A 23,692-nucleotide genomic window follows, 5' to 3' on the forward strand; every position below is an offset into this window, starting at 1 on the left:
GCGTGTACACTCCCGTATGTGCCAGCCACGACTGTGTGTGTGTGTGTGTGTGTGTGTGTGTGTACGTTCCCAGGTGTGCCTGCTGCGACTGTGTGTGTGTGTGTGTGTGTGTGTGTGTGTGTGTATACGCTCCCGGGTGTGCCAGCCGCAACTGGGTGTGTGCGTGTGTATGCACCCGTGGGTGCCTGCTGCAACTGTGTGTGTGTGTGTGTACGCTCCCGTGGGTGCCTGCTGCGACTGTGTATGTGCATGTGTATGCTCCCATGTGTGCCAGCCGCGACTGGGTGTGTGTGCGTGTACAATCCCGGGTGTGCCAGCTGCGACTGTATGTGTGTGTGTGTATGCTCCCGTGGGTGCCTGCTGCGACTGTGTGTATGTGCGCATGTACACTCCCATGTGTGCCAGCCGTGACTCTGTGTGTGTGTGTACGCTCCCGGGCGTGCCAGCCGCGACTGGGTGTGTGTGCGTGTACACTCCCGAGTGTGCCAGCCGCGACTGGGTGTGTGTGTGCGTACACTCCCGGGTGTGCCAGCCGTGACTGGGTGTGTGTACGCTCCCGGGTGTGCCAGCCGCGACTGGCTGCGTGTGCGTGTACGTTTCCGGGTGTGCCTGCCGCGACTGTGTGTGTGTGTATGTACACTGCTATGTGTCCCTGCTGCGACTGGGGGTGTGTGTGTGTGTGTGTGTGTGCGTGTGTACGCTCCCGGGTGTGCCTGCCACGACTGTGTGTGTGTGTATGTACACTGCTGTGTGTCCCTGCTGCGACTGGGTGTGTGTGTGTGTGTACGCTCCCGGGTGTGCCTGCCGCGACTGGGTGTGTGTGTGTGTGTGTACGCTCCCGGGTGTGCCTGCCGCGACTGTGTGTGTGTGTGTATGTGTGTGTACGCTCCCGGGTGTGCCAGCCGCGACTGTGTGTGTGTGCGCGTACGCTCCCGGGTGTGCCAGCCGCAACTGGGTGTGTGTACGCTCCCGGGTGTGCCAGCCGCGACTGGGTGCGTGTGCGTGTACTCTTCCGGGTGTGCCAGCTGCGACTGGGGCTGTGGGGCACTGTGTGTGTGCCTGTGGGGCCTGTGCTTCCGGGTGTGCCTGCCGCGACTGTGTGTGTGTGTATGTACACTGCTATGTGTCCCTGCTGCGACTGGGGGTGTGTGGGTGTGTGTGTGCGTGTACGCTTCCAGGTGTGCCAGCCGCGACTGTGTGCGAGTGTGTGTGTACACTCCCGGGTGTGCCTGCTGGGCTGCTGGTGTACCTGGGAGTGACTCCTGCTCCGCCCCAGCACAGTTCACGATGGGTGCTGGGGCTGGAAGAAGCCAGTCAGTTCTCAGCTTCGTGGTGGGGCGGCCTTGGTGTGTGACAAGCGATGTCTGGTGTGGGCTGTTGTTACACGCAGTAGCGTGGGGTGCGTCTCCCTTGCCCACGTTCCCCTGGTCATGCTCACGGCCTGCGGCCTCAGCCCACACGCTGGCGGGACTTGGGGGTGAGGGCTGGGATGTCTCTGCGCTGGGTGGAGGCCCACGTGGGAGCTGTGGCAGTGGCTGCGTGGCCAGCCCAGGGCGAATGCCTCTTGCAGGGCTGTGCGGGCACCAGCCGAGAACTGCTTCCCCCACCTGCGCAGGTGGGGCAGGGGCACTGCCTGAGGCGGCTCCACGTGCCAGAGAGCCCAGGGCTCAGGAGCAGGGCGAAGCGAGGAAGCTGCTCCTGGGAGGCCTGGCCTGGGGCCTGCAGGGAGGGGAGGCGAGGCAGCTCGCAGGCCCCAGGCCTCAGGGTTGTTTATCCCCAGCGTGCTGCTGCTGGCACCGGCGGCCTGGCAGGTCTGCGAATGCAAAGGCTGCTGCGGATGCAGCGAGTAAACAAACAGGCCGTGGCTGGGAGAGCGCGAGGGAAGGCTCAGGGCTAGGAAAGCAGGGGACCGATGTCGGTGGGGGGCTGCGGGTCGGCAGTGAGGGGCTCCGGCAGAGCTTGGACTGCAGCCAGGCAGGGGCTGAAGTGTCTCTGCTCGTCTGGAGCAGTGTGAAGGCCAGCGCAGGGAGGGCACTGGCAGAACCAGAGGCTCCCAAGGGAGCTGGGCAATGCAGAGGCAGCACCTGCAGCGCTGGGTGTCTGGCAGACACTGTGGGCATCCGGTCAGTGGGGCCGGCCCTGGCGCTGTGCGTGGGGGGTGGCAGCGGGATCCGTGGCACCTGTGGTCCCCTGTGATTCCCCCCTGTGGGCGGTGGCGGAGCGTGGGCGGATGGAGTCCCTGGCCCCCCCAGCCTTGCCAGGACGCTGCGCTTCTCTGCAGTGCATCGGCCCTGGCCTGGTGAAACTGGATTGAGTGGAGGCAGGAGCTGGCCCTGGGCTGGCTCTAACCCATCGGGGTGGGAGCCCGGCTCCTTTCTGGGCGGGAGTGGGAGTGGGCAGGCTGGGGGGACAGCCCCAAGGGTAGCCGTGCTGCTAGCCACCCGCCCTCTCATTGCCTCTCCCCCACAGGCCGGAAGTTCATCATCGCCAACGCCCGGGTGGAGAATTGCGCCGTGATCTACTGCAACGATGGCTTCTGCGAGCTGTGTGGCTACACGCGGGCCGAGGTCATGCAGAAGCCCTGCACTTGTGACTTCCTGTACGGGCCCCGCACCCAGCACAGCGCCGCTACCCAGATCGCGCAGGCCCTGCTGGGCTCCGAGGAGCGCAAGGTGGAGATCTGCTTCTACCGCAAGGACGGTAGGGACCCCCCTGGGCTGTGCCGCCATGCCGTGCCGGGGGGCCGGGCGTGGGCACGTGGTGCTGTGCTGGGGAGCCGGGCGTGGGCACGTGGTGCTGTGCTGGGGAGCCGGGCGTGGGCACGTGGTGCTATGGTAGGGGGCCGGGCACGGGCACGGGCACGTGGCGCCGTGCCGCAGGGTGGGGGGCCGGGTTTGGGCAAGTGGTGCAGTGCCGGGGGTCCGGGCATGGGCACGTGGCGCCGTGCCGTGGGGTGAGGGTCCAGGCATGGGGACGTGGCGCTGAGCCGTGGGGTGAGAGTCCAGGCATGGGCACGTGGCGCCGTGCCGCAGGGTGGGGGTCCGGGTGTAGGCAAGTGGTGCCGTGCCGGGGTCCAGGCGTGGGCACGTGGCGCTGTGCCGGGGGGTGGAGTGCTGGGTGTGGGCATGTGGTGCTATGGTGTGGGGTCGGGCATAGGCACGCAGTGCTGTGCCAGGGCGTGGGCACATGGTGCTATGGTGGGGGGCCGGGCGTGGGCACACAGTGCTGTGTCAGGGGGTGGGGGACCGGGCCAGGCCTGGGCACGTGGTGCTATGGTGGGGGGACAGGCATGGGCACGCGGCGCCGGAGTGGGGGGCTGGGACGGACAGGGAGAAACAGCGCTATGCTGGAGTGGGGGGCTGGGTGCGGCCACGCAGCACCCCTCCCGGGGCTGGGGACTGAGGGGACACAGTGCTGTGTGGGGGTGGGGGGCTGGGTGCTGGAACGTGGCTCTCCTTGTGAGTGTGGGGGGACGCTGCACCATGCTGGGTGTGGGGGGCCTGGCTGGGCGGGGGGGGCACATTGCCTGACATGGGCATGGGGGGCCAGGCATGGGGACGTGGCACCTTGGGTGGGGGAGTGGGGATGCAGCCCCACTTGTAGATGTGACGGGGGAAGGGAGGAGGTGGCACCCTTCTGCCTCAGCACTGAGATGACGGTCTGGTGCCAGGGCTGGGGGGGAGGTGTTCGGAGCTGGTCCCGTCCTGCCCCCCGGCATGCGCCGTCTCTGTGGGGCGGCAGGGCCTGTGCTGGGTGGAGGGCATGATCGCTCCCATGAAGGGTGGCGGCCGGGGGGCAGGAGAGCCATGGAATGGCAGGCATCAGCCATTGTGTCCTGCCCCCGGGGCCCAGCGTCCTGGGGTGCCTGTTGGAGCAGGGCACTGGGCTGTGGGGTCCCATGTTCTGTGGCAAACCCACAACACTGGGCTGGCCATTGTCTGCAGGGGAATGGCCCCGGGTCCCGAACAGCCGGTCCCCCGCCCTGGGGCCCGATTGGAGGTGGTGCCCCCTAGAGGGGAAAGGCCCCACGTCCTGTCCTGCCTTCCAGTGCCAGCCAGTCCCCTCCCATGACCACTTTCCAAGCAGGAGGAGAGAGCCCAGGTGCCATGGGGGCAGGTGTCACGGAGTCACCGGGTGATGCTCTGGAACTGCTCCCCACCAAGCCAGGCAGGACTTTGGGGAGCCTCCTCTCCCTTGGAGCAGACTTGTTCAGGGCAAGAAACTCACACGGCTTCACCTCCTGGGTCTCTCCTTGGAGCATTCATCATCCTCTGCCCCTCCGTGCGCTTCCCACAGCGAGCCCACCCAGCGGGGTCCGGGGGAAGCCACAGGGTCCTGCACCCCCACTTTGCAGTCAGACGTGACTCTCAGCCAGCCAGTAACACAGAGGTTTATTCGATGACAGGAACAGGGTCTAACACAGAGCTTGTAGGTACCGCGAGCCGAACCCCTCAGCCGGGTCCATTCTGGGGGGCAGTGAGCCAGACCCCCAGGTCTGCACTTCACTCCTCGTCCCCAGTCAACTCCAGACTAACAACCCCCCCCAGCCCCTCCTCCTCTGCTCAGCTCATTTCCCGCCAGGAGGTCACCTGACCTCTTTGTTCTCTCCCATCTTTAGCATCGCCTTGCGGGGGGGGTGTGTGTGGGGGGGGGGCGGGGCAGAAGGGCCCCGGCCATTTGTTGCTAGGATACAAAGTGTCGGCCATTTATGCACACTAGAGACTTAAGAACTGCATAGGGGAAACTGAGGCACCCGCATAGTATTCAGAGGAACCATTAAGTACAGTCCCACTTCGTCCCAGCCGGGCTGTGGGGTCCCCATGCCTGTCCCTCTGTGCTCTTGCAGGCTCACCCACGGCGCTGCCTGGTGGCGATTTATGATTATTTGTGTGCGTGTGAAAGCCGCAGTCCGTCACGGGCAGACAGACCCTTGAGTTAACGGCCTGCCGAGGCCAGGCGGCGTGGCGTGGCGTGGCCATCAATCAGCGGTGCTGAGGCTTGCTGCAGGGTGGGTGGCGTCCTTGGCCCGACGTGCGCACAGTGCCTGTGCTCCCCAGGACCTTCCAGCACTCAGAGGGCGAGAACCGTGGTCCCCACGTGGCCCTATGTAGCACGCAGTGTGTCTGGCGCCCTGCCCTGGGGCACTGCCCTCGCCGGCTGGGAAAGAGCAGCCGAGCCAGGCACCCACCAGGGTCTCAGCCTCCTGCCCAGTAAGCCCTGGTCTGGCAGTGGGGTGGGGCAGGGAAAGGAGAGCCAGTCACCCTGTCCCTTCCTGTGGGGCATTGCTCTTCCACCCATGGCTGGCTGGGGGACCCTGGGCAAGTCCCTCCCCGGCAGGAACCCGGGCTGATGTGCCGGCCCTGCTCCAGCTGGTGGCACAGAGCACTGAGCCTTGCTGTAGCCTGTGGCACTGGCCAGCCTGCCATGAGCCAGTGCCCACAGGCACCCAGTGTGTGCCGGTGCCCCACATCCTGTGGGCTGCCCAGGGAGGCTGAGAGCTCCCACACAATGGAGTGGTGGCAGGCTGGCTGCTTTGCTGTTTGCCCCAGCCCGTCGCTACCCTTGCTGCCACCAGTCCTCACCCACTGCCTGCTCTAGTGCCACTGTCCTGCTGATGGGCGGGTGCCCAGCGAGGCCAGACTGCGGCATGGGAGCAGCTGACAGCTGCTTGGAGTGTGATGTGCAGCTAGCTCTGGGGAGGAGGGCTGCCACCAGCTGTGCAGGAGAATGTGGCTGGGCCCTAAGCCAGGGCCCAGGTCTCGCTGTGGGGGGCTGCGGGGTATTGCTGGCCAGGCTCAGCAGGTGGGAGCAGAGATGCACACGTGGGCCCTGCAGTGTGGGGCTAAGTGGGTGCTGTGGTCTAGGGGTCTGGCCCTTTGCTTGGTGCTAGGAGCCATCCTCCTGCAGGCCCCCTGTGAGCGCTGGGGGGTGGCTGCAGAGCCTGGAGCACGTCCCTGCGGGGGAGCCGGCCCTCCCACACCAGGTGTCTCTGCTCGCACCCAGGCAGCTGCCTCCGGCTCTCAGGAGCCTTCCCCGGTTCCGGCCAGCAGCGTAAACAGATCTGGTTCCCAGCTGCTGGCCCCTCTTGGCTCTGCACCCGCAGCGGGGACCTAAGGACAACGGGGGCTGGGGGGCAGCTTGCGGGGGGAGTGTCAGGGGTGATGAGCTGTGTCGGGGGCTGGCCTGACAGTCTCACTCCTGGGCTCCTCTCCCCGTAAGTCAAGGGGGTCCCGCTGTGAGCCCGGTGCCACGGGAGCTGCTCTCCCGGGCCTGAGGGGGCAAGGAGCTGGAAGGTGGGGGTGGGATCTACTGCTGGACGGGGGACTGGGGGCACGAGGAGGGGGCTGTAAAGCTGGGTGGGGGCTGGGACTCTGGGTTGGGGGAGGGGCTGTAAAGCTGGGTGGGGGCTGGGACTCTGGGTTGGGGGAGGGGCTGTAAAGCTGGGTGGGGGCTGGGACTCTGGGCCAGGGGGAGGGGCTGTAAAGCTGGGCGGGGGCTGGGACTCTGGGCCAGGAGGTGAGTCTGTAAAGCTGGGTGGGGGCTGGGACTCTGGGCTGGGGGAGGGGCTGTAAAGTTGGGTGGGGGATGGGACTCTGGGTTGGGGGAGGGGCTGTAAAGCTGGGTGGGGGCTGGGACTCTGGGCCAGGGGAAGGGTCTGTAAAGCTGGGTGGTGGGGCTGGGACTCTGGGCTGGGGGAGGGGCTGTAAAACCGGGTGGGGGGTGGGACTCTGGGCCAGGGGGAGGGGCTGTAAAGCTGGGCGGGGGCTGAGACTCTGGGCTGGGGGATGGGCTGTAAAGCCGGGTGGGGGATGGGACTCTGGGCTGGGGGCGGGGCTGTAAAGCCGGGTGGAGGATGGGACTCTGGGCTGGGGGCGGGGCTGTAAAACTGGGAGGGGGGTGGGACTCTGGGCCGGGGGAGGGGCTGTAAAACTGGGAGGGGGGTGGGACTCTGGGCCGGGGGAGGGGCTGTAAAGCCGGGAGGGGGATGGGACTCTAGGCCAGGGGGAGGGGCTGTAAAACTGGGATGGGGGTGGCTGAGCAGCAAGGGAAAGCTCCAGGTTTGTAGGGTGACCAGACAGCAAATGTGAAATATCAGGACAGGGGGTGGGGGGTAATAGGAGCCGATATAAGAAAGAGCCCCAAAATCGGGACATCTGGTCACCCTTGGGGTTTGCAGCTGGTGGGGGCGGTGCTGGAGGGAGGGTCACTTACCCAGCCTGCTCTGGGCCGCTCACTGCCATGACACAGGCTCACCCTGGTGGGGGGCTGCTGGGTGCTGGCCCGGTTTGCCCTGAGGTGCTGCAGGAGGCCCGCTTGCTGCTAGGCTCTGGCGCGCTCGTGGCAGGTGTCTCCGGCCGGGCACTGCTGTTTTTGGTTAACTGGCCTGGAGGCTGGCATCGCCCAGCTGACCAAGGAGCCAAGCTGCAGCCTGCGGGTCCCTCGCCCTCCTGCCCCCTTCCTGCATGCTGGCCCTGCCACACCTCCGCAGGGCAGGGCAGGGCAGGTGGGCTGCTCCTGGGGCCGAGAGCTCCCCAGCCTCAGACTGATGGGACCCGAGCTGAGCCACCAGCACCTGGCACCTGATCCCTGGCTCCCTCAGGCCCTAGCTTGGCAAGATGCCCTTAGATTGTCCCCTAGCTTGAGCGGTGGCTCAGCCCTGTGTGTGTGTGGGAGGAGACATGCCAAGCAGGCTCCAGGGCCCTGCGTCTCCAGGCTTACTAGTAACAGGGCTTGGTGATGGAGCTTGGCTGGCCCCACTACTGTGCAGGAGCCCCAGAGAGCACAGGGGCTGGGCGCTGTCTGTCCTGGGCTAGCAAGGGGAGTGCATGGCCGGGTGCACCCCCACAGACAGTGACCCCCATGTGCAGTCGTGCATGGGAGAGTGAGACCCCCTCGGGGGCACTGGGGATGGTCTGGCTGAGACACATGGTGGTGGCTCCTGGAGTCAAAGGCCAGGGCCTCACGAGGCCTCTGGTTACTGTGTCAATCGCCTGCCCCCCGTAGCAGGGCCGGGCCCCACCCCCGGACAGCGCTGTTGATGCAGCCTGTGACTTGTTGTGCCAGACTGGTAAAGCTCGAGCTCAGCAGGTGGGTGGTTCCCCTGATGGTGGTTTTCTGTAGGACAGCCGCCCTTAGCAGCGGGTTTGCTGGGGGCTCATGGATTCAGCAGGTTGGTTTACTTCACTGTTGGAAAAGATTGAGAAGTTTAGCCCTTAACATATTTTGTATTAAACTCCAGTTTCATTTTAAGCAGATTTTTAAAAAGAAAAAGTTCTAATTTGAGCAACAGAATCAGAAATATGCTTTCAATAAAATACTCCCATTTTTTCAAAAAAAGCCATTGGTTTTTATCCATCCGGGAGCAGCACTGCAGCTTCCTGGCCAGGGCCAAGGAGCTGCCCTCTCCACTGTGCAGAGGGGTGCCCAGGAGTCAGTGTCGGGGGCTCCCGTCCCCCAGATCCCTCTGTCCTGGTGCTGCGCTGGGCGATGGGGACTCGAGTGGGGCCCTGACCTTTGTCTCTGTCTCTTGCAGGGCTGCGCCACTGAAGCCACTTTGAGGTGGCGATTTGTGGCCTGCAGGTTTGGCTGGCAGCAGGCCCCCATGCAGGGGGAGGATTGTCCGGTGTGGGGAACGGGGCCTTTCCCTCCAGGGTCGCTGGTCGAGTGGCTGGCCCTGACCGGAGGAGGCTGGGCCCTCGTGTGCTGCTCCCTGCTGGCCAGCTGGGCTCCCCCTCCCCACCCTTTGGCAGCAGGGCGACCCGCTGACAGCTGTGTACGCTTGTGACTCCGGGCCGCTGCGGCTCTGGCCAGTGTCACTGAGCCCATCCAGACCGGCTGAGGAATGAGGCACTGGGACAGCAGGGGGAGGGGGAGGGGAGCTGTGCTCTGCCCTGATCTCGGCTGCCAGCGCCCCCTCTGGCCCCACAGGGAATGGAGTGGGCCTGTGGGATGGCCTGGGCCTGCAGAGTGGGGCCAGCCTCTGGGGGGTTCTGTCCGGGGCTCCAGTACTGCCCGTTCCTGCCTGCAGTGCCCTGCCCTCTCGATCTCCCCCTCCCGGGGTCGGGTTCCCCTTGGCTTCCTGGCTGGGTGTGCGAGTGGGGGGTCCCTGACAGGGCAAGGGAATCGCACCCACTTCCTCCTGCCTGGGCACTGGATGGGCAGTGCCTCTGTCCTACATGCCAGGGCCACCTGGGGGGGGCAAGTGGGGCAATTTGCCCCGGGCCCCGGAAGGGCCCCCACGAGAGTTTTTCGGGGCCCCTGGAGCGGGGTCCTTCACTCGCTCTGGGGGCCTCGGAAAACTTTAGCGGGGCCCAGGACCCCGGAGCTTCTCCCACTCTGGTCCCACCATCGAAGTGCTGGGTCTTCGGCAGTAATTTGGCGCCTGGGGGGCTGCCGCAGGTCTTTGGGGCACTTCGGCGGCGGGTCCCGGAGTGGAAGGACGCCCCGCTGCCGAATTGTCGCCGAGGCGGAGGCCCCCCGTCGCCGAAGACGTTAGGTCCCCTGAATCCTCTGGGCAGCCCTGCTACATGCTGGCTCGTCACTCTGCCCTGCACTGGACTGGGCTCTGTGCCCCGTTCCTGCCTGGTCCCCTTGAGTGGTGAGCTCTGTGCTCGGCCCATGTCCCTGCAGCGAGGGCTGGGCCTGGGAGGGAGCAGGTGCCATCTGCCTTGCTGCTGGGCACCATTGGCTCTGCCCAGCCCCCTGCGGGCTGCTGACTGAGGGGCTGGCCTGGCAGCCTGGGCTCTGCAGTGCTGGGCCTGTGAGCTCATGTTTGCTCCCCTAATGCAGCATGTCAGGGAGGAGCTGCACGGGGCCCTGGGGGCTCTCAGAAGTCTGTAGGGTCAGGGCTGCACCTCTGCTTTCAAACAGTCCCGGGTAGGAACCCCAGGGATCCCCCTCCCCCTCCAGGGCAGGGCCCATGGCCTCCCCGCCTCTGAGACGGAGCCTCCGGGCTGCTTCAACCTGCAAATCCCACGGAGCTGGGCTCCTGGGGTAGCCTTGTGGGCCTGATGTGCTCAGCCAGGACCTGCAGCGACACCAGGCAGCCCATCCCCCAGAGCAGGTTTGTCAGTCAACTGGACCCACCCCAGGGAAGCCCAGAGAGGCAGCGGCTCTGGCCTAGTCTGGACTGCCCAGGCCAGCTCTGCCTGCACGCGGCCAGGAGCTGAAGCATCCCTCTTGGTTTCCTCTGGGCATAGCTGCACCCAGGACCAGCGCCAGGGTTTCTCGCGCCCTAGGCGCACGGCCATTTCACCACTCCTTGCGCTGATCCCGCAGCTCCGGTGGAGCTGCCGCAGTGGTGCCTGCGGAGGGTCCGTTGGTCCGTGGCTCCGGTGGAGCTGCCGCAGCCGTGCTTGTGGGAGGTCCACCGGAGCCGCGTGAGCAGCCGACCGTCCACAGACACGACTGCGGCAGCTCCACCGGAGCCGCCTGCTGCCCCCCTGGCAAAATGCCGCCCCCCGAATAATGCTGGCGCCCTAGGCGATTGCCTAGGCTGCCTAAACGGTAGCGCTGGCCCTGGCTGCACCCCTGCAGCGCTCTACCGAAGATGCTCTCTGCTGACGGGAAAGCGTCGTTAATCCACCTCCCTGGGGAAGCTCTCCCACCATAGCGCTGTCTGCATGGGGTAGGGACCCTCCAGCCGCTTGCCTGAGTGCCCCCCGCAGGTTCTTGCCTATCGCTGGGATCCTGCTGCCCCCGCCCCCCATGCAGGAACACTGCCTCCCCCCGAGGGGGCTGGCATCACTGCTTGTCAGTGAGTGACTGTAATGTAACTGCAATATGCTTCATGCAAAAGGTCTCTTATAAGGTGGTATTACAGAGCTTATAATCTACTGAGTGTGGTCATCCTATTTGTATAAATGTACCACTCTTGGATCTGGGACTAGAAATATGAACTATAACTCTGAGGGCCTATTGTAATTATGCAAAGTGTGGGCCATTAACGGTGGTTTGGAATCTTGATGGCTCCCATCACCCAGGACACTTGTCCGCAGGTGGCTCTGTAATCTTCCTGTATCCGTGTGTGCTGGCAAGCGGGCGATGGAGTCTTGCAGTGACGTGACCACGTTACCTGAACTGGAATCCATCTTTAACCCGGTGTCTTTCCATGGAGAAGGAGGGGTGGGAACTCAGAGAGGGACAAAGGATTCCCGCCTTCTGCAAAAGATATGCAAAGGGGTGGAACAGAACAAAGAGGGAGAGAAGCCCTCCTGAAGAATCCCCTGGCTCCCACCTGAGCTGGACAAGAGCTGGTACAGAGGGGGAGCAATTGATGAGCTTTATACCGAGTAAAGCAGATTGTTTTGGGTTTAGGCTGCACGTTCCCCCACGCCCCGCTGATCCGACAACAGTGGGCACTTTTTTGGGGGAAAAAAGTCGGGACAACCGGCATAGGGCTTAACAAAGGGACTGTCCTGGCCCAAAGAGGTGTATGGTCCCCCAACATGGGGGTTAGGTCGGTGGGACTGTGTCGCTCAGAGGTTACAGCCTGCCCTGAGTGCCTGTGTCTGTCACTCTCTGGGGACAGCCTGTGTCACAGCTCAGACACCTGACACTTCGGCAGAGCCCTGCTGAGCTCCCTGCTCGCTGGCTGGAGCTTCCTGCTGCGGGGGTCAGATGTCCAGTCCTGGGGGTTCCCCCAGTCCCATTCAGCTGAGCTCCTTCACGGCCCCAGTCAGTAGGTGACCCAGGCATCTCAGCATCCTGCTCCTCCCCAGGAGCACCGGACCCTTTGCTGCCCACTGCTCAGCTCACAGCATTCATTGAAACATCACAGCAAGTGCCCTGTTGGTCACAGGGGCGCTGTGAGCCGGCTGTGGGGCACTGGCGCTGTAAGCAGGGCTGTGGGGCGCTGGGGCTGGGAGCTGTCAGTGGGGCGCTGTGAACGGGGCCGTGGGGCGCTGGAGCTGGGAGCTCTCAGTGGGGTGCTGCGAGCGGGGCTGTCGGGTGCTAGGGCTGTGAGCTCTCAGTGGGGTGCTGTGAGCTCTCAGTGGGGTGCTGCGAGCTGGGCCGTGGGGCGCTGGGGCTGTGAGCTCTCAGTGGGGTGCTGCGAGCTGGGCTGTGCGGCGCTGGGGCTGTGAGCTCTCAGTGGGGTGTTGCGAGCTGGGCCGTGGGGCGCTGGGGCTGTGAGCTCTCAGTGGGGTGTTGCGAGCTGGGCCGTGGGGCGCTGGGGCTGTGAGCTCTCAGTGGGGTGCTGCGAGCTGGGCCGTGGGGCGCTGGGGCTCTGAGCTCTCAGTGAGGTGCTGCGAGCGGGGCCGTGGGGCGCTGGGGCTGTGAGCTCTCAGTGAGGTGCTGCGAGCGGGGCCGTGGGGCGCTGGGGCTGTGAGCTCTCAGTGAGGTGCTGCGAGCTGGGCCGTGGGGCGCTGGGGCTGTGAGCTCTCAGTGAGGTGTTGCGAGCTGGGCCGTGGGGCGCTGGGGCTGTGAGCTCTCAGTGGGGTGTTGCGAGCTGGGCTGTGGGGCGCTGGGGCTGTGAGCTCTCAGTGGGGTGTTGCGAGCTGAGCCGTGGGGCGCTGGGGCTGTGAGCTCTCAGTGGGGTGTTGCGAGTGGGGCTGTGGGGCGCTGCGGCTGTGAGCTCTCAATGGGGCGCTGCGAGCGGGGCTGTGGGGCGCTGGGGCTGTGAGCTCTCAATGGGGCGCTGCGAGCGGGGCTGTGGGGCGCTGGGGCTGTGAGCTCTCAATGGGGCGCTGTGAGCTGGCCGTGGGGCGCTGGAGCGGGGAGCTCTCAGTGGGGCGCTGTGAGCGGGGATGTGGAGCGCTGGGGCTGGGTGCTCTCAGTGGGGCGCTGTGAGCGGGGATGTGGGGCGCTGGGGCTGGGGGCTCTCAGTGGGGCACTGCGAGCCCAGCCGTCGGGGGCTGGGAGCTCTCAGTGGGGCGCTGTAAGCGGGGCTGGGGGGCGCTGGGGCTGTGGGCTCTCAGTGGAGTGCTGTTAGCAGGGACAGGGGGGTCTCTGGGGCTGGGAGCTGTCATTGGGGCGCTGCGAGCTGGCTGTGAGGCGCTGGGGCTGGGAGCTCTCAATGGGGCACTATGAGCGGGGCCGAGGGGCGCTGGGGCTGGGAGCTCTCAGTTGGGCGCTGTGAGGGGGGCCATGGGGCGCTGGGGCTGGAAGCTCTCCATGGGGTGCTGTGACCGGGCCTGTGGGGCGCTGGGAGCTCTCAATGGGGCACTATGAGCGGGGCTGTGGGGCGCTGGGAGCTCTCAATGGGGTGCTATGAGCGGGGCTTTGGGGCGCTGGGGCTGGGAGCTCTCCATGGGGTGCTGTGACCCGGGCTGTGGGGCGCTGGGGCTGGGAGCTCTCCATGGGGTGCTGTGACCCGGGCTGTGGGGCACTGGGGCTGGGAGCTCTCAATGGGGCACTATGAGCGGGGCCGTGGGGGGCTGGGAGCTGTCTGTGGGGCGCTGGGGCTGGGGGCTGTCTGTGGGGTGCTGCTCCCAGTGCTACGTCAGTACTCAGCAGCTGTGGGATGGATGCTTCTTCCCCCTTTGTTTATGTGAGGCCGGGGCCGGGGCCGGAGTCAAATCCTGTTTCAGGTCTGTGATGCCTTTGCCTGCTCAGGCCTCCCCCCCCCCCACTGCCGTCCTTTCTTGGGGAGAGAGCCCCGTGGGCGACATGTCACTGACATCTCGAGAGGTTCAGGGTTCCCAGACGGGCTCGGAAAGATGCCACATCAGTCGAGGCAGGAAGTTTTCCAGTCCGTTCCACCCGTTGTGCGTCTGGGGTTCGTCCCTCGTTTCCCAATATGACCCCTAAGTATTTTATCTCTAGCTGTACCCGCTGGGCCTTGGCTCTGCTAGCCTGGGATCCGGGATCTTGGACGAGCTGTAACATCTGCTCCGTGATCCTACCAACCTCCTCCCTATGGTCCCCAGGCGCCCGTGTATCATGAGTGGAAGAATTTACTCCTTTCAGGGTTTCAGTGTCAATCTTCCCCACATTTTAACCACATGGGAGGGACAAATTGCAGGTGTGTTATGGAAACCCCAGGGTGTCACGGACTTACGGGTCGTGCCCACTCGTGGCCCCATTTGGTCCGTGGGGGGTGCCCCTTTCAGTGTGACAGCCCTTCTCGGGGGTCCACCCTCTCTCAGGGTCCGGCCCCTCCACCTCCTGGAGCCGCACCTCTCTGAGCCTCAGCACGTCTGTCTCTCGTCGTGGGCCCCTCAGGGAGTCCACACGCTCTGGACCTCCCGGGCCTCCTCACCCCCAGAGGGGTTGATGCCCCCTGTTCTCTAGCCTGGAGTGACTCTCAGCCAGCGTAACACAGGAGGGTTTATTGAGCGTCTGAACCCAGCACAGGAAACTCTCAGGGCCTCAGGCCTGGCCTCCCTCAGCCCAGCACATCCCAGTCTCCCTGCATCCAGGGGGGCTCTGTCTGCTCCCCCTCTCCAGCCCGGAGCCCCCCTGCTTCCCAGCTGGGCCTCTGATATCCCTGGCCCCAAGCCCCCTCTGTCCATTGTCTTCTCTCCAGGTAACTGGGTCGCCTGGGCCTCCTCTCCCCTCTTCTGTCCTCTGGCACCTCTGACTGGAACCAGCTGGTCAGGGCACCGGGGTCCTTTCCCCGCAGCCCATTGTCCTTCCACTGGCCAGAACCGGCTGCGACTCCTGAGCCGGGTCTCTGGGTCACCAGGTCACCAGTCACTGGGGTCTCCATCCTCCAGGCCATCAGCCGGGGTCCCAAATCCCCTCTCTGGTCCTGTGTACCAACAAACTCCCTCTCCCCTCGTTAACCAGTAACACCCGGGGACACTGAGTCCCACCCACTCTGCATGCAACCCACTGGAAAACACGGAAAAACAAGAAACTCCCCCACTTGGTCACATGGGAGACCCCTGTGAAACACAACTGTTGGCCCCTGTAAGTGAACCCAAATTTGTACCAGGACTCAGGGTGCAAGGAGATTGCAGAGACTGAGAACCACTGTGCTCCTGCTGCTGGTGCAGTGACTACTTGGCCATGGCAGGGGCAGGGGCAGGGTCAGGGTTACTGCGTTTTATTCTCTAAAATCCGCTGTACTTCTCCAGGTCTTCCCACCCCCTTTCAGTACAGGCCAGTCGGGGCGGTGTTGGTGTGATGAACTAGGAATGTTCTTAATGTTTTCTCTGAATACTGTGTTGGTGCCTCAGTTTCCCCTATGCAGTTCTTAAGTGTCTGGCAGAGCAGAGGGCCAGTGCACCTAAATGCCTGACCCTCTTGACTCCTAACAGCTGATGGCCTGGGCCCCTTCTCTGCAAAGGTGCCAACTGAAGGTGTTGGAGACAAAGGGATCAGGTGACCTCCTGGCCCGGGAAAGGAGCTGAGCAGAGAGGAGAGGCTGGAGGGGGTTGTTAGTCTGGAGCTGGCCGGGAACGGGGAGTGAAGTGCAGATGTGGAGGTCTGGCTCACTGCCCCCTAGAATGGATCTGGCTGAGGGGTCCAGCTCGCGGTATGTATAAGCTCTGTTTTAGACCCTGTTCCTGTCATCGAATAAACCTCTGTGTTATTGGCTGGCTGAGAGTCACGTCTGACTGCAAAGTGGGGGTGCAGGACCCTGTGGCCCCCCCAGGACCCCGCGGGGGTGGGCTCGCTGTGGGAAGTGCACGGAGGGGCAGAGGATGCTGAATGCTCCAAGGAGAGACCCAGGAGGTGAAGCCTTGTGAGCTTCTTGTCCTGCAGACAGTCTGCTCCGAGGGAGAGGAGGCTCCCCAAAGTCCTGCCTGGCTTTGTGGGGAGCAGTTACAGAGCATCGCCCGGGGACTCCGTGACAGTTGGTACTCGCCATGTGCCCAGTACCACCTGTTCCAACCACCTTTCCATGGTAGATTTTACTCCTTCCTCTGCCTCCTGAGGATACTGACGCTGTGGAGGGGGTCAGGCCCTCAGATTAAAACCTCAGCATCAATTTTCCCACACTCCAGTTTATTTTCAGCCCATACGCTGGGTCACGTCTTTGACTTTCCCTCCTTCCGGGGCCCTTACAGCCCACACCTGTGTACAGCATTAATGGAGGGGCAGGGGGTGTTCTGCTAGCCCTTCACTGTTTGCCCAGAGGAACCCGTTGGCTAAATCCACAGCGAGTCTACCCTTGTAAAGGTAAAACGTTCCCAATATTCCATCCTCCTCATTCCTAGTTGGATCCTGCTTCTGAACACATCATTCCCAGTTCCCTCCACGGGTCAGCATCAGTCTCGTGATAAACGCTTTCATTGTCTCCCCTGTCTATGATACTAGCTGTGCTGAATTTTCTGTTTCTACAGCATCCCCGGGAAGCCACTGCTCCCCAGTCACACCAGTTAGCATAGTGGGGTGTGTTTGTCCCCCTAATCTCCCCATCATTGCCCCTGCAATGGGATGCCCCCATTTGTCATACTGTAGTTGGGCCACTACCTCAGGGGGAGTCCGGGGAGGTGGGCACCGCTATTGGGGTGGTGCCAATGGTTCGGGGTCTGTTCTGAGAGTTGCAGGAACCCTCTTGCCTCTCTTAACTGGGCAGCCCTTTGCAGAACTCACTTGTGAGCTTCCCGTCCCATTTCTCTTCTGGTTCCCCTGCCATCCTGAGCTCCCTCCATGCCTCCCCTCTCAATGTACCTTTCCCACTTCAGCCAGACGTCCTCTGGTCTGCCTCTGATACCCAGATCCATTTCCTCCTCTGCTGTCCCTGGCACCTCCCCGGCCTCTCCCCCTAACATGCCACTGTGCATCTGGCCCCTTCCCCCGTTCCTCTTGGAGATCTGGGGGCCCCTTGTTGACAAAAGTTACCGCCTGGATGGGTTCCATTCTCCTGTCCCTATTTCCTTATCCCGCGTGTCCCTGCGTGTCTCCAAAAACTACAGCTGCTCGAAAAATCTCCTGTTTCACCTCCGGGTATCCTTCAGCTGGATCTCTGGGTCCTAAAATTACCTTCCTTCTTGAATTCAAACTGTCTAGCTTTGAAGACTGCATTGTTAAAGTATTGAAATCTGGTGGGGTTCCAGTTCCTACTGGCACAACCCCGGCTGCCATGGCCAGTATCTCCTTTGTAGTAACATACAATTCCGGGGAGTCACAGGGCCCTGTTCTGTGCCATAGACCAATTTCCCCAGTTGTTGGGCGGATGCCCCTACCTTCATTACTTCCTTCGCCCAGTCCCATTCGGGGCTCGCACCTGGCCGCCCCTCAGCACTGCGTATTACTGCCCAGTCAGAAGCACCAGTATAGGCCTGGGCTCGGGTGAAAGTAACTTCCAGGACTTACCAGTACTGCCGGAGTCCGGAGGGAGGCGTGGCCTCAAGCAGAAGAGGCGTGGCCTTAATCAGAAGAGGCGGGGCCTCAAGATTTAAAGGCCCTGGGGCTGTGGCTGGGAGCCCCAGGGGCCTTTAAATCAACCCAGGGCTCCCAGCTGCAAAGGTGACTGGGAGTCCCTGGGGTTCACGGACAAATTAAAGGGCCCGGGAGTCTGGCCACCGTGGAGCTCCGGGCCCTTTAAATTCACACCGCAGCTCCGACTGGGATTTAAAGGCAGCCGCGGGAGCCCTGAGCCTTGCCAGGCTGGGGCCGGGATTTAAAGGGCTCTGGGCTCCCTGCGGCGACAGCGAGCTCCGAGCCCTTTAAATCCTGGTCCCGGCCCGGCCGCCGGAGCTGCAGGCAGGATTTAAAGGGCTCTGGGCTCTCCACGGTTGCGGGGAGTTCCGAGCCCTTTAAATCCTGGTCCCAGCCCGGTTGCCGGAGCTGCAGGCAGGATTTAAAGGGCTCTGGGCTCTCCATGGTTGCGGGGAGTTCCGAGCCCTTTAAATCCTGGTCCCGGCCCGGCCGCCGGAGCTGCAGGCAGGATTTAAAGGGCTCAGAGTTCCCCGCAGCTGCCTGAGCATCCTCCAGCTTCAGCTGCAGTGCAGATCCCTCGCCATTCAGGTTTTTTACTGCCAGTTTCAGGTGCTCACGCTCTCCTGTTTTCTCGGTTAAAGCTGTTGCATTCTGTAGTGCTGAAGCTGCACTGGCCCACTGAGGTGCCTTATACTGTGCCAAATTCTCCTTAACTACATCCAAATGGAGTCTGTAATCCTCCAGTTGCCTTTCCTGGAGCGCTCCCAGGCTGGAGAGATTAGTGACAGCTTTGCACAGTGCCCACCCAGCTGTGCTTTGATAGCCGCAGCCTTTGGCTTGGGTTTCATGTGCTCACAGAATGCTTCAGTCCCCTTCCAGGCGGACTCAAGGGCATCTCTCCCCTGGAAGGAATCTTGTCCCCATGAGCATGTTCCTCGTTCTGCTACCCGTTTAGCAAGGGCAGGGGTGGGTCTTCAGCTAACTTCCCCCCACCTCTCGGTCCCTTTGCTTTGTTTCCTTTCCCTCCTGTTGCTTCAGGGTGAACATTCTGCCAGGCAGATAGCAACCCTTTCTGACAAACTGTCACTGCTATTGCTGTGTTAGGTTAGATCAGTTCGGTCCAAATGACCTTCCGCTGCCTGCATTCTCCACCAAAGCTGTTACCTGCTGTAAGCCGGTTGTGTTGGGGCTCGTCCCCCTCAGGCGCGGCGGGGAGCCAGGGCGCCTCCTTACGCACTGCAGTCCGGGTCGGCTTAGCCCCTGGGCAGGTGTTGAGCGGGGTATAAGGTCTGTAAACAGGGTAGAGCCCCGGCCCTCTAGCCAGGGTCGGGGCTCTCAAAGTCAATAAACCCTGGCCCTTGGACAGGCCGGGCAGCAATAGTTCAGGCTCAGGCCCCTAGCAGGGGCTGAGCAAACACAGTATCAGCCCAGGCCCTTGGACAGGCCGGGCAGTAATAGTTCAGGCTCAGGCCCCTAGCAGGGGCTGAGCAAACACAGTATCAGCCCAGGCCCTTGGCAGGGCGGGGCACCAGCACAAGTCTAGTTCGCTCTGGCCCTCTGGGTCAGGGCAGCGCAGTGGCAAAGTCAAAGGGGCCCAGCCCTTGGTTCGGGCGGGGCACCAAACACAAGTCTAATTCGCTCTGGCCCTTTGGGTCAGGGCAGAGCAGTGGCAATAGGCGGGAAGAGGGGGAGTCTGCCACCCGGTTACGGGTGGCAGGGGGAACGCAGGCCCTCCCACTCCACTGCGTTTCAGCCTGGGGCCCGAGCAGCGGTCAAGACCCGCTGCGGTCAGTGGGGATCCTGGCCACAACACACTGACATGGGTTCGGGCTCTTCCAGAGCCAAACCAGGGTCGGCTACCCCCGGGCCACTTCCAACCTCCCCTCTCTGGGTACCTGGTCCTTGCCACCGTCGTCTGGGGGGTCCCAGACCATGGGCTCCTCCGGGTACCGGTCGTGGGGAAGCTCAGGCCACTCCTCAGGGTATCGGGCACACGGCAGGTCGGGCCGATGTTCCTCCGGGTACTGGGTCTGAGGCAAGTCCAGCCAGCGCTCCTCCGGGTAGTGGGCGCGGGGCAGGTCCGGCCAGCGCTCCTCCGGGTAGTGGGCGCGGGGCAGGTCCGGCCAGCGCTCCTCCGGGTAGTGGGCGCGGGGCAGGTCCGGCCAGCGCTCCTCCGGGTAGTGGGCGCGGGGCAGGTCCGGCCAGCGCTCCTCCGGGTAGTGGGCGCGGGGCAGGTCCGGCCAGCGCTCCTCCGGGTAGTGGGCGCGGGGCAGGTCCGGCCAGCGCTCCTCCGGGTAGTGGGCGCGGGGCAGGTCCGGCCCGGCTGGAGCCCGGGCACCAGCGTCTGTCCTCTCCGGCAGCCTGCGCCCAACTGAGCGCTGGGGCCGGGCTTTTATACTTCCTGTCCCGCCCCTTGACTTCCGGGGGCGGGGACAGGCCGTGCTGACTCCGCCCACTGAGGCGCCTGCTCTGGCTCGTCCCCCTCAGGCGCGGCGGGGAGCCAGGGCGCCTCCTTACACACCCCCCACCTCAAGGCTGGCTCCCGGGCGACGGGGCCAGGCTCGTCCATGCCCCCCAGGCAGGAAAGAAAGTCCGCGTTGGCATGGTCCTTTCCTGCCCTGTGGCGGCCGGTGAAGTCGTAGGGCTGCATGGCTAGGTACCACCATTGCAGCCGCGCATTGTCCTTCATCCGGCATAGCCATTGGAGGGCGGAGTGGTCAGTGACCAAAGTGAACGGGGCCCCAAGGAGGTAGTAACGCAGAGCATCGCAGGCCCACTTCGCCGCGAGGGCCTCCTTTTCGACGACTGTGTAGTTTTGTTCTCTGGGGAACAGCTTCCGGCTGATGTACAGCACTGGATGCTCCTCCCCATCCACCTCCTGTGAGAGGACAGCCCCGAGCCCGACTTCCGACGCATCGGTTTGTAGGACGAATGGTCGCTGGAAGTCCGGGCTAAACAAGACTGGCTTGCTGCAGAGGCTTGCCTTCAGTGATTGGAAAGCCTCGTCACACTCTGGGGTCCAGCGTACGTGTCGCGGGCTGTCCTTGGTAAGGAGCCCGGTCAAGGGGGCGGCTACTGCTGCAAACTGGGGGATGAACCTCCGATAATATCCCGCCAGCCCCAAGAACTGGCGGACTTGGCGCTTTGTGGTTGGCGGCGGACAGGCGGCAATGGCCTGAACCTTGTCCACAAGAGGTTTCACCTGTCCATTGCCAACAGTATACCCCAAGTAGGTGGTCTCACGCCAGCTGATGCGACACTTCTTAGGGTTGGCCATCAACCCGGACTCCCGCAAGGACCTCAGGACGGCGGCGACCTTGTCCAGGTGGGTCTCCCACTGCCGACTGTAGATGACCACGTCATCTAGATAGGCCGCGGCGTAGTCGTGGTGCGGTTGGAGGAGGCGGTCCATCAAGCGCTGGAATGTGGCAGGTGCCCCATGAAGGCCGAAGCGCATCCGCGTAAAATGATACAGGCCGGTCGGCGTGGCGAACGCGGTCTTCTCCCGGGAGGCCGGATCCAGGGGAATCTGCCAATACCCCTTGCTTAAGTCCAGGGTCGTAATATAGCGGTCCTCTCCCAACCAGGCCAGCAGCTCGTCTATTCGGGGCATGGGGTAGGCATCAAATTTGGAGATGGCGTTAACGCGCCTAAAGTAGATACAGAAACGCTGGGAGCCGTCGGGTTTAGGCACCAGGACGATGGGACTACACCACTCACTTTGACGGCTCAATTACTCCCAGGTCTAGCATTGCCCGTACCTCGTCTTCGACGATTCGCCTTCGATGATACAGCAGGGGTCTGGTCGTGGCCCGGATCACCACTCCCGGCTCCGTCTGAATCTGATGATAGGCCATGGAGGTGTACCCGGGATGGGCTGTAAAAGTGCGAGGGAATGCTTGAGGGAGGCAGCGGGTTTGCTCCAGCTGCTCTTCTGTCAGCGTTTCCCCAAGCTGGGGTCCCTCGGAGTCCTCCGTAGTGTGTACCTGGGGCCCGAGTTCGGGTTCTGGTGGACAGGGATTGATCAGCAATCCTTCTCGCTCCCGCCAGGGTTTAAGGAGGTTAACATGATATCGTTGAAGCTCTTTCCGCCGGCTGGGCTGACGAATATCATAGGTGACGGGGCCCACCTTCCGCACCACCTCGTACGGGCCCTGCCATCGAGCCAGGATCTTGGACTCGCTGGAGGGGAGGAGGAGTAAGACCCGGTCTCCAGGTTGGAAGTCTCGGGTACGCGCATCCCGGTTGTATGCCTGGGCCTGCATCTCTTGGGCGGCTTTTAAGTTTGCCTGTGCCAGGGTCCCAGCCTGCTTGAGACGCTCTTGGAGCTGGATCACGTATTGCAGGAGACCCTGGGCGGGTGAGGGGGTTTGCTCCCAGGTCTCCCTCATCAGGTCCAACAGGCCCCGCGGTTGGCGGCCATGCAATAGTTCAAACGGTGAGAACTTGGTTGAGGCCTGGGGGACCTCTCGCACCGCCAAGAGCAGGGGCGGGAGTAGTTGGTCCCACCGGCGGAGGTCTTCTGGGGGGAATTTTCGCAGCATATCCTTGAGGGTGCGATTAAACCTCTCTACCAAGCTGTTGGTTTGGGGATGACACACCGAGGTTTGGAGTTGCTTGATCCCCAGGAGCCTGTACACCTGCTCCAACAGCTGCGAGGTGAAGTTGGTTCCCTGATCCGTGAGGATCTCCCGGGGCAAGCCGATGCGGGCGAAGACCTTAACCAGCTCGCCTGCGATGGTGCGGGCGGTGATGTTCCGGAGCAGGATCGCCTCGGGGAACCGGGTGGCGTAGTCCAGCATCACGAGTATGTACTGGAACCCCGCAACACTCTTAGGGAGGGGTCCCACCAGGTCCATGGCCACCCACTCGAAAGGGGTCTCGATTAATGGCATCGGGACCAGTGGTGCCTTGGGCGTCCTCGCCGGCGCGGTCAACTGGCAATCCGGGCACGAGGTACAATAGTCCTTCACCTCACGGTATATCCCCGGCCAATAGAAGCGCCCCAATATTCGGGCCAGGGTCTTTTCAGTACCCAGATGTCCGGCAGCCGAGACGTCATGGGCCAGTTTCATGACTGCCCGCCGATGACAGCGGGGTACGAGGAGTTGTGATCGGGGCTCCTTGGTGTGTGGGTCCCTCTCGACCCGATACAAGTGGTTCTGGCGTAACTCGAAGTGTGGCCACCGGGCAGCTCACCTGGGATCGAGGATAGTGCCATCCACGGTGGCGAGCTGTTCATATGCCTCGCCGAGGGTGGGGTCCGCTCTTTGGTCGCGGCAGAAGTCCGTGGGGGCCGAGGGATCCCTGGCCTTGCCCGGGGAAGCATCGTCCCCATCCTCGGCGGAGGGGTCCTCTGGGGGGTCCAGCTCATCCTTCTCCATTTCTGGGGGCCTCGGCTCCTCGTCCTTCCCTCCTGAGGCTTCTCCTTCCAAGGCTGGTACGGGACCCAGGCTGCTCCCAGCATGTCGGCGTAGGACGGCCGGAAACCCGGGCCAGTCCCGGCCCAGGATTACTGGATAGGGCCAGACTCGGTGCTAGAACCTACCACCATCCGTCGGGTCCTCCCGTCAATTGTCAGTTGCGCCCAGGCGCTGGGGTACGGCCGTACGTCGCCGTGGATACTTGTAACCGAATTTCTCCCAGGCGTGCATCCGCTGGGGACCTAAGTGGTTGCGGATTAGGTCTGTCCGCAACCGAGTCGAGGAGGGCCACGGTCGGGTATCCCTCCACCATCACAGGTGCCGTAATCTTGGCGGGCTGTCGGCGCCGGGTCCCGAGCCTCCCCGGAGCAGACTTGGCCAAAGGTACACTCCTTGGGGCAATCCCTCTGGAGATGTCCCGACTTGCCGCAGGAGAAACAAGGCCCTAAGGTTGGGTCGTCCGACTCGGGGCCGGGTCCTCGGGGATCCCTGGCGGGGTCCAGGGCACCTTCCGGGGATGGGCGTTGGGGCTTGGTCCGGCCGTGCTGGTGGGGCTGCAGCCGGTGGGTGTCGCCTTCTTCCCGGGTCGGGGCGTTCTGGCGTGGTGGGGTTGGTTGGCCTGTCGGGCCCATCGGGGCTTCTGCCGCCAGAAGTCCTCCATCAGGGGACAGCACGCCAGTGTTTGCCGGTCGATGACGGAGGACCCAGGCCTTCCTCGCGCTGGCAGGATGTGGGTGAACTGTTCGAGGATCACCTCTCGGCTAGCTCTTCCGACTTCGACGGTCGGGCTGCAACCACCGCCGCAGGTCTCCCGCAGTTCCTGGGCCAACCATACGGCCGGGCCCCCGTGGGATACCCGGCGTCGGCCCCTGAACCGCTGTCAGAAACGTCCCGTGCTCCACCTCGAGGGCGTCAGGATGGCGATTTCACCTGCCTATAGTCCTGGGCGGCTCGGCAGACAGGCCTCGGTAGACTGCACTGAGCCACTCCTGTCA

General features: G+C 63.4%; 1 protein-coding gene across 1 annotated transcript in view; it reads left to right on the forward strand.

Moving 5' to 3' along the window:
- LOC127045986 (potassium voltage-gated channel subfamily H member 2-like) overlaps positions 1 to 23,692 on the forward strand; it is a 56,588-nt gene that overhangs the window by 1,992 nt on the left and 30,904 nt on the right. Inside the window, exon 2 of the mRNA XM_050942881.1 lies at positions 2,470 to 2,700. Coding sequence (XP_050798838.1) covers positions 2,470 to 2,700 — 231 coding nt within the window. The remainder of the gene's footprint in view (positions 1 to 2,469; positions 2,701 to 23,692) is intronic.

The sequence above is a fragment of the Gopherus flavomarginatus genome, chromosome 2 (assembly GCF_025201925.1).
Source record: "Gopherus flavomarginatus isolate rGopFla2 chromosome 2, rGopFla2.mat.asm, whole genome shotgun sequence".
Taxonomy (NCBI): Eukaryota; Metazoa; Chordata; order Testudines; family Testudinidae; genus Gopherus; species Gopherus flavomarginatus.